At 41.5% G+C, this 15,397-nt stretch overlaps 1 protein-coding gene across 2 annotated transcripts in view; it reads left to right on the top strand.

Moving 5' to 3' along the window:
- yes1 (YES proto-oncogene 1, Src family tyrosine kinase) overlaps positions 1 to 15,397 on the top strand; it is a 34,318-nt gene that overhangs the window by 11,567 nt on the left and 7,354 nt on the right. For both annotated transcript variants that reach the window (XM_027290481.1, XM_019257551.2), the window contains exons 2-7: positions 7,575 to 7,865; positions 9,032 to 9,131; positions 10,786 to 10,884; positions 11,972 to 12,075; positions 12,296 to 12,445; positions 13,682 to 13,837. In XM_027290481.1, coding sequence (XP_027146282.1) covers positions 7,583 to 7,865; positions 9,032 to 9,131; positions 10,786 to 10,884; positions 11,972 to 12,075; positions 12,296 to 12,445; positions 13,682 to 13,837 — 892 coding nt within the window. In that variant the 5' untranslated portion in view covers positions 7,575 to 7,582. The remainder of the gene's footprint in view (positions 1 to 7,574; positions 7,866 to 9,031; positions 9,132 to 10,785; positions 10,885 to 11,971; positions 12,076 to 12,295; positions 12,446 to 13,681; positions 13,838 to 15,397) is intronic.

Genomic DNA, 15,397 nt, shown 5'->3' with positions numbered 1-15,397 from the left:
AAGCTTTTTACAGAGTGCAACTTTATAACTGGATTATACAAATAAACTTGACTCTAGTGTCCAGATATGAGCTGGCCCTTACACACTTTGGTGTAAATTTATCTCGGCATAAATGGGTGTTAATGTCTGATTGATGGTTTCGGGAAAGTCTGGCACATCCCATCCAACCATACAGTTCTGATGGAGTATACTGGTCCCAGTTTGGCTTGGTTATGTGTAGCTCTCTCCTGAATGTTTCCTGCATGCCAGCCTACAGCAAAGGCTTCCCCTCCTGTGCAGCATTGTCGTATTCAGCCCTGTGGGAAGCAGCAGCCCGTGTCTCCTTAATCTGACACGGCATCACTGGCAGTCTGGAGCGCAGCCTCACACGTCACATGTCCTTGGATGGCGTCTGGCTGCGGCATTTCTTTGAACACATCCCGCTGCCTTTTGTGTACAGTATTGCTGGGAGAATAAAGTTATTCAGAAATATGTGTGGGGTGGGCGTGTGCATGGATTTACTTCCATTCGGCTTCATATTCACTGAAGCTTGTAGTTACAGTATGTCTGTTGTGTGGTAAAGTACATGTGAGCTCTTGAACTCCAAAGGAGGGGGGTTCAGATGCAGTTTGTTAAGTGTTAAGTGTTAACACATGCTAATTAGTCATTTACATTTGTTCGTTTAAGTTGGATCCATGACCCACATCCCGGTATGAGCTGGAGGCTGTTCCCCTCAGAGCCATGAAAGAACGCTAATCTCATCTTGTGTGTATAACAGCCTCGTTTAGGAAACCATCTGAGGGGATACAATAATCTTCCTGTGATTTGATTTCGATTCGAGCCGTCATTAGTTCTGGTAAATTTGTCACACACGCACAAAAGAAAAAAGAAAAACGGAGAATATGATTGTTCTCTTCACCACAAATTCTCAGTTTAATGTCTCTCACGCAGAAAGTCATTTCGGGACAGTTTGATCTGAATGAAACCAGCTCAGCGATTAGGAAGGTGGATCCACAGTGAGGAATCCTGATGCTTTAAATGTGTATCCTCAAGGTTTTGGGTCAAATTATCAACAAAACAGCATATGCTACGATGATTCTGTTTAGTTATCTCCAACAAAAGTGTCCATTCATAAGAGCCGTGGTTGTAAATCTGCCCCTGCTCCTGCTCCATCTGGTCGTTTTGAATATTTAATTGAAGCTGTTCGTTTGATTGATTGTCGGCCTTTTTTGGCTCCAACGCTGTTAGCATGTGTATGGGATCGTCTAGTTCAGGGGACTGCGAGTGTCCTGCGCTCTGTGGGGGGAGCAGCACAAGGTACTTTCTCTCTGTCCATAACAAAAGGTAAATGGGACTGACAAAAGAATAAATCAGAAGCCTTTCTCTGGTGCTAAACGGGCAGAGGTGGGATTTTCTGTTCTTCTCACAGCTCTGTTCTCCATGGGTGGTTCAAAAGCTATTTGTTGTTTAAAGTTTTAAGTCAAAGATTTGCTTCAAAGAGCAACTTTTTGAAAGAACAGCTAGAACTTAGAGGATTAACAGGAAGTTAATAAAGATATAAAGACTTATTAATAATTAAAATCGTTTTGGGATTGTGTATGAACAACAGCAATCTCCTTCTTTATGCTTCATATTCGCCCGTAACCAAATGAGCGGTTTGATTTCTGCGGCAGCAAGAAAAGTGAATTACATCTTTCAAAACATGACTTGTTATTGCTTTTTATTAAGGGCGTACTTTCTGAATTATTAATAAATCACAATTTTAATAATATGATCCTCCTAGATTAACTGTGGCTTTCACTTTAGGCCATGCCTTGTATTTTTGAGCCAACCAGGAAGGCATCCAAAGTGAAACTTGTAGGCGTTGAACCAGTTTGACACGCCAGATCATGTGCCAACCCCGTGGGCCCGCTCAGGCTTGTGATCTATTCATGGCCATTTTAGGAGCGAATCCTTTGGGTGCACATAATGATGAAACTGGTAAAGGATGCCAGTCATTTAAGGAAAGAGGAAGATATTATTCAGCCTGTAATTAGGTGACAGAACGTTAATCAAAAGAGTCTAAACAGAAAGTGAAACTACTGATAAACGGTTTTAAATGCGTCGTTCTCGTTGTTGATCCTGATGGTTGGCTTTTAAAAGCAGGTAGTCCACATAAGTTTGAACGTTGACGGACACACATTGTGTACTTACGGTCATCCTGATCACCAGTGGACTATTCTCATCACCCTTAAGCGTTTGACTCCGGGACACAGAGGATGATTTGAAGTATCCATACCCTCTTTAAACTTTACTGCTGCTGTGTTTTCATTCAGGTCAGCTGTCCGTTTGCATTGGCATTAGCTCTAAGTGTTTTGGACGTTTGGAGACATGTCGTGGTTCACATGTGCGACAGAATAAGGTCAAAGGTGGCAGTCCTGTTTATGTTGGCCTCTGCTCTGACGTCGGCGGCTTCTACTATGACGCTGTGGAAAACATTTATCCATGGTTAAGTATTGACTAGAGATACTGCACAAATACAGTGAGCACCAGGAAGTTCAAAGCAGTTGACTTTTTTCATGATCTATTTATGTGAGTCAGGCCTTTAAAGGGTCAAAAACGTTGATTTTTCTTGAAAAATTATAAAATCATAGATAATATAGATGAGAAAAAATTCACCCTCATGAAAATTAGCTACAGAGACCAAAACTGTTTTTGTACCAGGCTGTAAACATGTTTATTTCTGCTGTGAAGTTGGACATTTTAACATGGGGACTGACTCACTTCTGGAGCCAGCCTCAAGTGGACATTTAAGGAACTTCAGTTTTGGCACTTCCACATTGGCTTCACTTCATACTTGTTTTCTTGTCCTTTTTATTTCTGGTGCTGAAGTAAGAATAAACAACTTTAAACTCAACTCTACCTCATGTTTAGACCCTCTTCGAACACATGCATCTAAAATACATCTGTACTGTATACTTATCCCTTTTGTACAGTATTGTAATACATCTGAATATTAGTTTAGTCACATCTGTATCTTGCACTCTTGTTAATTTATTAATTGCACTACCTGTACATTATGCTCCCATAACTTATTTGTATATAATCTGCCCATAACTACTGCCCACATTGTTTATCTGTACATACTCTGCAGTAAATACTGTATTTATCTGTATCTATTGCACTTTGCTATTTGCACTTCTGATTAGATGCCTTGTATTTATACATGTGTAATGACAATGAAGTTGAATCTAATTTATTTATTTTCTAATTGATTGAGGTTTATTCTTTCATTCCTTCACATTCATCTTTGTACTTTTTCCTCACGCTCGCTCTGATCCTGCGTGCATGTATGTTCCCTGACACCTGTGTGGACATCTGCACGAAGCAACTGTGCGTGTTTTATGGATTCAAACGTGCAAACATGTATTTCAGGCTTCGCTGATCCACAAACACCCACTCAATTATGTATCAACTTATCTAATAGCTTAGACAGACAGACGACGATGAGCATCACTGCTGTTCTACACTAACTCGTTCTTTCCAGAGGTCAAAGTGTTCCTCTTGTCTTACAAAGCTACAGGCATGTTTGTTGTGTTGCGTTGCATATTAACCAGCGTTAACGAATTATCAGGACATGTAGTGCTGCCATGCTCACACAGATCGCATGCTGTCATCGCCAGCTGTTATTGTTTATCCTGTCTGTGGTAACAATCCTGTGGAGGATGTCTTTTTTTCCGGAGAAGCCATAATTTGTCTAAGTGGACCAGATAGCTGGCCAATGCACACGATTATACACGAATATAATGGTCTGATTTGTGTGTCTGCCTTTTGTTGGAAATATGATCTCATCTACATCCACTGCTCTTACATTTTGTACCTGGCATGTAAACACAGTTAACGTACAAGATGTGCCTGTCTGCTCTTCAGCGTTAGATGAACAAAATGCTCACAGTTAACGCGTGAAGAGCCACACGGAGAATAAAATGGACCGAGGCGATTCTTCATTTACTTTTTTGTGCAGCGTCAAACTTCTTCCCAAATTGTCCTTCCTGCTTTTTAAAAAATTTCCGTTTCCTCTCTCCATAATTCATCTCCATCCGTCCTCCATGTCCCATCATTCATCCTACTCTCTGTTTCCGCTGCCTCAGCACTGGCTTTCAGTCAATATCGTTTGTTCGCGGGAGGAAGTCAATACTCCATCCATCTCGAATATAGATTGATTGTTGACCCTCATTATGTTTAGCGGCTCTTCAGAAGCCGAGGCCATACTTTGAGCAGAGACTAAATGAATTGTTTTTCTTCACCAGAGGATTCAGTCTTATAAAAGATAAAACAAGTCCTGCCAAATTAATACATCAATTATAAATTTCATTTTGTCGGTGATACATGATGAAAAAATTGAATTTTGACATCATTTAGGAGCCTTTGATTGTGTTTCCATGGACACGAAGACGCTTGAATTTATCAGGGCTTAACTAACAATCACAACTGAAAGGAGTTCGCCTATCGCAGACATGATCAGTATTGGCTTATATGGTACCCGATGTGAAAACGGTTTTATCCAGGAGAGTGAACTGTGATTTACAAACTGTGGCAAGCAGCACGAGAGAGTAAGAGAGAAGAAGCAGCTCACAGCAGCGAGTTTATTCAATTATTGATAACACATTCAGGAATCTTTAACTTGAGTATTCTTTATTGAAGTTTGTAGAAAGAAAACAGCCTTCTGAGTTTTTATTCACTACCTCAGCTGCCATTTTCCCCAATAAAATTGGTATCGGCATCAAAACTCCCATATCAGCCTCCAGTCTGCAGTAATTCTAAGTTAAAGCTGTAAAACATTTACTAAAAGTTGACTGCTGGGGCGGTCGGTAGCGTAGTGGGTTAAGCGGCCGCCCCGTGTGTGGAGGCTATAGTCCTCGCATCGGACGGCTAATTTACTGCGTGTCACTCCCCCTCTCTCTGCCCCCTGCTTCCTGTCTATCTTCAGCTGTTGACTGCTGACCATCAACTTTGTAGCTATAACCAGTTATTATTCTAGCTGGCAATGTAGTCACCTTTTTAGCTAGTTAATGTGAAATCTTTGCTACAAAATGAAAACTCCTGGCTGCTTTCTCCGTCCAGTGTCTATCCAAAGATGGTTTCCTTGAAAAAGAAACATTACTCTATCATTTTGATGTCTGCTAAGATGCAATAACTCACATAATTGAACTCTACTGACCGGCCAGCGGTGAGTAATATCTTCCAGTAAAATTTTAAAGCACATCATACTGTTCTGTCTGTCGCCTTTTTTAAAAGCAGTGAACTGGTCTGTCTAGGCTTCAGGTCTCTGAAGTAACTTAACCTGGGGGGTTTCACTGAGAGCTCCCTGATCACATTCACACTGGAAGCTGCCCAGCACAAACACAGTCTGACCTGCTGGCCTCTGAGCAGCTTCTCTGCAGTGGTTGGGGGGGCAGGGGGGTTAAGGGGCCTTGCTCAAGGGCACCTCAGCGCTGCCTTTTCCCTTTCGCCGCTTAAGCTCATGTTATGTTTGTCCTGTCCGTCTGAGAAGCTCACATTGACAAAGCAGCTTGCACATTAACCATAAAATACAACAATAAGAATATTTTTACCTAGGCAGAATAAATAAATATGCCTGTAGAGCCTCCACACATGTGCAGTACAGAAATTACGTGTTTAACTAAGAGTAGAAAGTCGTGAATAAAGCCAGTAAACAAAACATCCAATGCGTCTGACTGTGTGAGAGTTTATAATTCACAGAAATATGGACACACATACAGTTTTTCACATAAAATTTAGAGTATTCCCAGTAAAAACACACATTACCTGCACCGTTAGAGTCACTTTGGGCCATTGTGGCACCTCTGTTACCGTTACAAATGACCTGTTACTAACGGACACTCAGAAACTATGTTGTAACATTTTCCGAATGTCAGGATATGAGTCACTGACAGTCGATCAGTCACAGAGTTAGTGTTCATCCGTGGTACTGTGGCAGTTTGCTTCAGTGTGTACAGTTGACACTCGAGGCCAAAGGTGACAGAGAAATGAGTCAACAGAGGAGGACCTGTAGATGACGCTGCCAGCTCATGACACCACACACAAAACACTTGATACTCCCAACAGCTTTTTCATAAGATTAGATATAAACCCACCCACTTAACTTGAGAGTTTGGTTTATTTCTTTCTTTGACAGGTACAGTGCGTACTAATAAAACATGCCAGATTTAGCCAGAAAGACTAATGGCATTTCTTATGATTTCTGTTTTTATGTGAAGTCATTTGGTCTTAGTCCTAGTAGTTCAACACACACATCTATCAGTAAGTTCAGGAAGGAGAGCACTGATTCTTAACACAGAGGGCCTTCTGGCCCCTCACAAATCTTTGTCAGCGGTGGTGTGATCACAGGGGAGAGGTGAAATGGCCACAGGCTGTAACAGGATCCAGTTTCGAGCCTCGGTCGGCCTTGACTGGCTTTTGTTGGCACTTGTGAAGTCGTATGAGGTCATTCGTTGACTTGCAGTCTTTGTTTTCTGGGTGGCTCGAGTTATGTCACGACCCCCCTAAAAAGAGCTCCGGGCTCGTATGAACAATGTCATAATTCTCCTTATTTGTGACAGAAACTCAGCCCTGTGACAAAGCATGAGTTCACACCAAAACTTCAAGGAGTCGTTAACAATGTTTGAAGGCTGGGACTCATTATGACATCTGGGATGATGATGATGATGATGATACCCTGTCCGGAGAATTAATGATTTAAACAAAACTGGAGCAATACGGCGAAGAAGCAGTAAAATAGTGTGGTCACTCTTGTAAAGTTTATTCACCTCCAGCTCTATGATGAGTTTAAAGGGACCGTGTTGATCATAGATCTTGATCCATCTCATGGAAACTCTTCGCCTCTGTTTCTTTGCCCGTTCCATTCAGTATAAATTAGCAGAACAAACTGTTTTTGTTGGATATGCGTTTCTGTGTAGCAACACAAAGGAACAAAATATAATTGATGTCCTTACAGGGCTGTGCAGGCTACTTAGTGACGCAGCTGTAATCATAGTCTACCTGTTGTTTAGTGTGTTGAAGTCATTGTTCTGTGCATGTCGGTGAACAGTGTGGGATGTCTCGTCTTTGCAGGTTTCAATTATCTCTGTACTTGGCTTTAGCCACCTGTACAACAGGCGCCTTTTGCATTTTGTATTCAGGTTGTACTTCAACTTCACGTTGTTGATTTATAACCACATGCTGTGTAAATCTTTTTTTGCAGATTTGTACAATCTACGTTGTTATCTTGCTTGATTTGCTTGTATTTCCTTGTTGGATTCATAAAGGAAAACGTTTGTTTCTGTTCTAGCTCCTATTGGAATAATCGTGCATTCACAGTTTGTCGTTAATGTCTTTTAAATGTGCATCTAATCATCTCATTACAGTGTGGTTTCATGCAGTTTTGCACCAGTTAATCACAGCTCATGATCCAGAGCTTTTGTTCAAGCTGCATATCAGTCACGAACAGCAGCAGGCATGGAAAATGTGTGACATTAAACACAAACATGTAGACAAATATAAAGAAGCCATGGTTCTCGTGATTCAAATCTTCCTTCTCCTCCTCCTCCCTGCAGGCTTGACGATGGGTTGCGTCAGGAGTAAAGAAGACAAGGGCCCGGCGCTGAAGTACAGACCCGATAACCCGAATGCCACGCCGGTCAACTCCCACTTAGGCCACTACGGGCCTGACCCCACCCTGATGGGTCATTCGCCGGCTATGAAGACACACAACAACAGCTATAACAGCCACGCCGCCGCCCTCACGCCCTTCGGTGGGGCGTCTTCGGTTATGACGCCCTTCGGCGGGGCCTCCACCTCCTTCACTTCAGTGGCCGTGAGCAGTCCGTTCCCCGGTGTCATCACAGGTCAGTTTGAAGGATTCAAAGGGGGGCACACCAGACCAGGAGCAAGAGAGTCTGCATAACTGAGGGGGAAAAGGCTTTGAAAGTTTCTCAACATGGATGAAATTTTCTTTTAATATTCAAATAAATTCATATTAGTTTGGGTCCCAGAGGCCCTTCAGAGAAAAAAACGGCAGGAGAGAAATGCTTTTTAAATAAGATCTAAATTCAAAACTCAACCAATTTGCTAAATAATTTTTCCTCTGCCTTTTTTTAAACGTTTCATTCTGTTGTCCTTATGTGTAAATCGGTGCACGACTTTAGAATAAACTCTGCTGAGCATTTGTTATGCGCAGGACGTTATGAGCAGCAGATGTTATGTAAATTTGACATTTGAAATGAATCAGCCAAAACATCAAGGCCAAAGAGAAGCTCAAAATAGGTCTGTAATATGGGAAGCAATGCAGCAGGCATGGCGTCTCCGGAGCCAAAGAAAACAATTACATGCACTGAATTCAATAGATTTAGTTATGCGCATTAAAAAGTTTTTACTTTCAACAGTAGTTTGACTTCGAATAACTTTTAGATGAAAGATTTGTTGGTAATGAAGTGACTCGCGGTGACACGGCGTGATTAATGCATCATAAATTGGACGGGTAAATTATGCGGTAAATTAACTCAACAAAGAATTATGTTTCGTCCCAAAGCACAGATGCGCACACACACACACATATATCCCTCTGTCCCTGTTTTGCTCTCTCAAGGAGGATAATCTGGCCTTTGGGGGCTTCCGAAGATCTAATCCTGCCCGTTCAATTTCCTCCTCAAGATAAACATATCTGAGCCCTGTTCCCTCTCTGCACTCTGTCACTTCAGACCAGGAACAAATCAGCTCTTTTCATTATATAGAAGAGATTAAGTGATTCACTGACTAGACGTGATACCGCCAAGTTTGAGAATTAAGAAAGGAATATTCTGCTCTCCCTCATATATTAATATAAATCAACATTAAGAGAGCCGGGTGTATTTATAGCGCTGGCTCTGGATTGCAGGAAGCCTGAACTACTGAATTGTAGTCCTATAATTGTTAATCAGTTTGATTATCTGTTAATTAAGATAAGAAGAGTAAAATATGATGATCTTTGTCTTTATTTGAAGGTTAAAAGTTGGCGCTGTTTTCTTTCTTTCAGGTGGCGTAACATTTTTCGTAGCGCTGTACGACTACGAAGCGAGGACGTCGGATGATCTGTCGTTCAAAAAAGGGGATCGCTTCCAGATTATCAACAACACGTGAGTGCATTTGACTTCGAAACCGATAAACTCCCACCGCTGCGTGGATATGTGTGTATTTAATCCCTCATTGTATTCAGGTCTGATATTAAAGCTGAAATCTGTCTGGGTTAATGGGTTCCTCTAATGGACCATCTGTTTAGTCCTCATTGCTTTTCAGAGCATTCCTCCAGTTTAAGGTATTACATTTGGGTCACAGCGTAAAACATACCGCTCATCATTTGTTTAGTAAAACACAAGCCGTGCGCACAATAAATGGATAAATATTTTCAGAAATGATATTCAAAGACACCAACAGTGCGCTGAAAATGTGCCCGAAGGTCAAACTCATTAGAATACTGTGCAGTCAGTCTTTAAGAACCACATTTCATAGACGTTTATTGTAATAACATTACAGGAAATCTGCCTATAAATCCTAATGGAAAGGGAAATTCTTCTCGGCTCAGCTTTCCTCTCTACCTGCTGCCGCAGCAGCGTCCTTTTCCCGGGTGTACGCAGGTGTGAAAATAGGCAAAGTTCCAAGCTCGCCGCAAATTCATCACACACATCTTCTACCACAGCCCATGAGCACGTTGCGTTCGCAGTGATGAAGATGCCATCTGCTCTTAGAGGAGAGGTGGGAGGGGGGCACATTGGCTCGGTTTTTCAAAATTGCCAGAAGACAGATTTTCTCTACACCTCGGTTTCTCCTTTTTTTTAAATTCAAACTCTCAAGACGGCTGTTCCTATAAATACAGTATTATTTTCTGTAACCTTCTATAAAGGTTGTTTTTCTTTATAGCAACAACCTTTTATAGAGGTTGGAAAGAGAGCGCACAATAATACATGTGTTGAGCATATTTTAAAGTAGGTCGCTTTACTTTAACACTGTGCCAGGTGTCTATAAGCCATTTCTTTCAATTAATTCACAATGTATTGACACACATAGGAAGAAAGTAACTTGAAGTACTCTATGTTTTGAAGTATTTGTACTTTACTTGAGTATTTCTATTTTCTGCCACATGTGCATCACTTCATGAAATACTGTAATTTATTTGAGAGCTGTAGTTATAAGATTGACATTAACACATATGATAAAGTACCGAAATGACCCAATTAGATACAAATGTCCAACGTTTCTCTGGAAAAAAAAGTCAAAGTTAGTGTACTGAATCATAAATATCAACAATCTATGAATGTGATATATAATAACATGTCTATTAAGGGGCATTCTTTTTCTCACTGAAGTATTTGGCATCCAACACTATAGTAACTTATTGCAACCCCCTCGCTTCACTTTGGTCTTTTGTTTAGTGGCAGTCTTTAGTTTGTCCATTCTGGGTTACTGTAGAAACGTGGTGGACTTGGAGCCAACTAAATTTTACACACACTGGACCTTTAAGTTGGATTCTGGATGCAGCACTTTTAATACAGAGTTATTACATTGTGTTATTGGTACTTTTACTTTAGTAAAGGATCAAAATATTTCCTCCACACACCTGACAACTTGGATAAGTGAGGCGACTGAATGACGCACAAAACGACCTCGCTCCTCGTCTATCCTTGTTCACTTTTAGACTTGCTGTCCTCTTTTCAGTGTAGGTGTATTTTTTTCCATTCATGACTTTTTGCCCGTGTTGTGTGGTTCGCATTTCTAATTTATTTTTCTCTTCAGGGAGGGCGACTGGTGGGAGGCTCGCTCCATTAACACCGGACAGAAAGGTTACATCCCCAGTAACTACGTGGCTCCAGCCGACTCCATACAGGCTGAAGAGTAAGTGCTCGTTACCTTTTTGACACTCCGCCTGTCATCCTCCACATGCTTTGTTCTTTCGCTTTCTCCTTCTCATTCCTTTCACGTTTCTCGGCCTGATCAGTAAGTTCTCTTCCTCGTGCTAAGACAACATGATGCGGCTGGGCGGTCACACATTGTGACTAACTCATCTTGCACCATCATGCCAAACAGTCTAAACAATGGAGCTCTGTATTGTCACTTTAGAGCGGGTGGCATTCCCATTGCAGTTCATCCGGTGTGACAGAAATGTTAAGGGACTGTGCTGCTTTTAGTCAGTCCTGAACTGGTTTTTAATTGGCTGGCAGCCATTTTATGAGTACTAGATATTTAAGGAACGCATAAAATAAATAAATACAAAAAGAAACACCAGATAAACCCGGCAGGTAACTTTACCTTTAGTCAAAAAGAGCGCAGACGATCAACAGTGTTCAAGATTTTCAGTGTTCTGCCGGTTTAATCTGTGAAAGAATATGCCTGAGAGGTGAGACCATGCAACATGACTATACTTGTAATGATGTCTTGGAATAGACAGTGTGCTCTTTAAAAGAAAAGCTGGATTTTAAGGTTGTTCACAGCCATGAGCTAATGTTTTACTTGTTTATTCATAGCAATAAGAATTAAGCTGTGTTTTTTTAAGGTGCCCTTTAACGGGACGGAACAAGCTAAAGATGTATTGCTCGGAGCTAAGTTAATAATAATTTATAAAATAGCAGTATGGTCTAAGTTATTTTGACTAAAGTGAGCTCTGTAGTTGACCCGGTCTGACTTTGAAGGTAACCACATATGAAATCCCTGATGTTTTAATATTATCGGACCAACATTAAATCTGTTTTATTTCCCCGTTCATCTGTTTTTGATGTTTAACTTGACGTTTAACTTCACAGACAGGATTTATAAGACTCGCATAAAGTCGGAGAATTTCCAAATCTCAAACGTCTAAATATCACATCGCCGGTGCCACATTTTTATTGCATGAATGAGAAAATCCTACTTGTTGTGCAGAACATCACACTGTGAGAGCTCCTCCTGTGATCTGACTATCTGACTTTCTCTCTCTTTTTGGCAGATGGTACTTTGGTAAAATGGGCCGCAAAGATGCTGAGCGTCTCTTATTGCTTCCAGGGAACCAGCGGGGGACCTTCTTGGCACGAGAGAGCGAAACGACCAAAGGTACAAGGATCTAAAAGCAAGACTGTATCAATAAAGCTGCGGTTTTGACATGTAAGGCAGCTGAGCTGTGCACTGTAGTTTTATTGTATCCTGATGTTAGATTATACAGACAAAACAACATTTTCTTTAATCTAGGTGTCTAAATATGGCTTTATCTGTTGTTTTGTAAAAAGTCTGAGATGCATGGCGCAATCTAACTTTATGTCTGTGGATTCTAAAGGTGCATACTCCCTGTCTATCCGGGACTGGGATGAGATGAAAGGAGATAACGTCAAACACTACAAGATCCGTAAGCTGGACAACGGTGGTTATTACATCACCACTCGAGCCCAGTTTGAGACACTACAGAAGCTGGTGAAACACTACACAGGTATGCAGCCTGCAGACAAATTGTTGTTTACAACTCAGCAGTCGATTCGGAGCAAGTCAAATTTCTTTCTTTCAGCCGCAGAGTTCTCCGAACAAACATGCCAATGTTGATTATAGTCATTCATACACATGCCGGTTGTTTTTTGGAATACAAGTAGGTCTCTGCTGTTGTTTTATTTGATAAAGTGCTTGCAGTGGAAAATGCATTATTCAGCTGCAGATCCGCTGCCGGAATATGTATTGAAAATGTTTTCTGTCTGTGGTGATTCTCAAGCGGTGCTTTCACTGACACGGTTGCAGCTCAGTAATCACGACAAACCCCCCCCCCCAAAAAAAAAAGCAAAACCCCATGTGAGGCTTGAGCCAAAAAGAGCCATGGATATAAAAACGTCCCATTTAAAACAAAAGAAAAAACAGCCTTAAGCCTGCTGTAATCTGCACAGTATCGATAAGCAAGCAGCTGTTCCTAAAAAAATCCCCAGTGGATGCTCACAAGAAAGTGTCTGGGTGATGTAAACACATGCAGGACAAAGTTTGCAAGAATACAGTCGAACTTTCAGAAGCTGAATCCATAAGGCTGAGGATGTTTGTGATTTAAGCCTTTGACATTGGATTTTGTCGCTCCCGCCCCGCTGTCATCCATGTAATTTATCCGATTCACTAACTGCAGTGCTCTTTGTAATTGATGACTGGTAAATTCAAAGCTCTGCACTACTTTATATTCCTTTCAAGTGGAGCCTTTAGGTCTGGTCTGATGTCGGCATTAACTGAGAAGTCATGCAGAAAAGGAGTGTAACATCTTACCTGCTCACTGGCTTGCATATAACAGGCCGGTTTCATGTGATGGTTATCGCTGTTGCCGTCAGCTACTGTAGGCTCACCATGTGCCATAAAAGGCAAAAACAACCCCTCGACCATTTGTTCAAAAAATTAAATTGAGTTCAACACGGTTCACGGTGAAAGTACCAGAAAATGTGATTCTTATTCTGTGAGGAATGTGTTTTGTTTTGTCGTGGTTTGATTGCTATTTGCTGCTGTCGTCATGTAAGAACGTGACATTTTATTCATCTCATGTTTACAGTCCACTCACTGCAGCATGGCTCCACTTAATGCTCGGCTTGCGTATGTTCTTAACACGACTCGATCGATGTCTTAATTTCACAGGCTGGGGTGTGTGAATTAGCAGGCTCGTCACTAACCAGCTGCAACGTAAAGCTCATTGTTTTTCTGTGTTCAGAACACGCCGACGGTCTGTGCTACAGGCTGACTACTGTGTGCCCCACCGTGAAACCTCAGACTCAGGGACTGGCTAAGGATGCCTGGGAAATCCCGCGAGAGTCCCTTCGACTGGAGGTCAAACTGGGCCAGGGCTGCTTCGGAGAAGTCTGGATGGGTGAGAACCAAACATACACGCATATCTGCTGTACATATAGCCTTGTAAAGTGGTTTACCTTGAGGTCACAGAACCCCCTCCAAATTAATGCATCTGAACAAGTACTGCTACTGGAAGCTCGGTGACGTAGTGTCTGACAGCTGACTACAAACCAGGCTTTGCTGTAGATCCATTTATACATTAGCAGAGCAGGATTAGATCAAAGTGGATGGTGGACACATAATAATGATATGTATTTTTGGCAACAGCTGACAGAATTATTAATCTGAAGAATACTATCTTGGTTTATCATTGCAAAATCCAAAGTTGACATGTTTTTATACAACCAACAGATTAGTTTGACATCAGAGAGGCCAAAGAAAGCCGTAACCAATCGATCTTTGGCATTATTTCTTAAAAATAAACGATTCATTGATGAGCTGTTACAGATTCATTTTCTGTTTATTATTAACTGACTCATCATTTCAGCTGTAGAAACCAATAATTGAAACAATTCCCTTGAAATGAGTTCATTTTGCTGATATGTCACAAGACTAAGCTTCAGCAGTTCCTCGGAAATTCTCTAGAATCTGGCGTGAAGAGGTCACATATGAAAACTGTCAGCAAAACTGTCAAGATCTGGAAAGCCAGATGCCCTGCATGTACTTCCGCTGTGAACAGCACAAAAATCCATTTAAATACTTGAAGCTACCACTGATCATCAATTAGTAAAGAATATAAACAACCGCGTGGATGTATCCGTTCTTACATTATTTATTACTCGTGTACATTTAATGTAAACCAGCCCAGGAGCCAGTAAATGCACATGAGCCGAGTTAGTTTAAAAAAAATATTCAAAATATTCAAAAAAATTCATATTAGCTTGAAGTCGAGTGGGTCTGACTGACCTCGGTAAAGAGATCGTCTTGCTGCCGCACTGGCCCACATACTGATGTAAATGCTGATTACTGATTGCTGTCGGTTTGTGCACGCACACATGCACACAGACAGAGCTCGGTAATCACAGGTCACCTCCTACGCTTCAGTTCTTGGGCCTGCATGTGAGACAGGGGCCTTTCAGTGAACACGACTCTCTCCTTTCATCACTCAGTCTTTCATTAAGCCTGGCCCTGCAGCAAGCCTCGACCTGCAAGCCTCCACTGTGAAATCCCAGGAATCCCTCTCTGTCTCTCCCTGCAACCGTTTGCTCTTGATGTTTTTTTTTTTGTTTTTTTCAGTTACAACTGCTTACTGAAACGCCCTCCTTGCTTGTTCAGCGTTTCGTTTTTTTCAATGCATTACACTGCGTTACTCCTCCTCCATCACTCTCCCGCGTTCTCACCACGTCAAATTATTATTATTATTATTATTAGATATTATCATTGTGTGTGTGTGTGTGTGTGTGTGTGTGTGTGTGTGTGTGTGTGTGTGTGTGTGTGTGTGTGTGTGTGTGTGTGTGTATCATGAAGGTCAGCCTAATGACGGAAGCAGTAGAGCTCATTGTATGTAAGCAGGGCGTGAGTAAGTGGCTCTGAACCAGGAAGTGGCTGATTGTTTAAGCTGTTGTGTTCTCTCTCTCTG

This window comes from Larimichthys crocea, chromosome II (assembly GCF_000972845.2).
Source record: "Larimichthys crocea isolate SSNF chromosome II, L_crocea_2.0, whole genome shotgun sequence".
NCBI lineage: Eukaryota > Metazoa > Chordata > Actinopteri > Sciaenidae > Larimichthys > Larimichthys crocea.
This window is presented reverse-complemented; position numbering and strand designations above follow the sequence as displayed.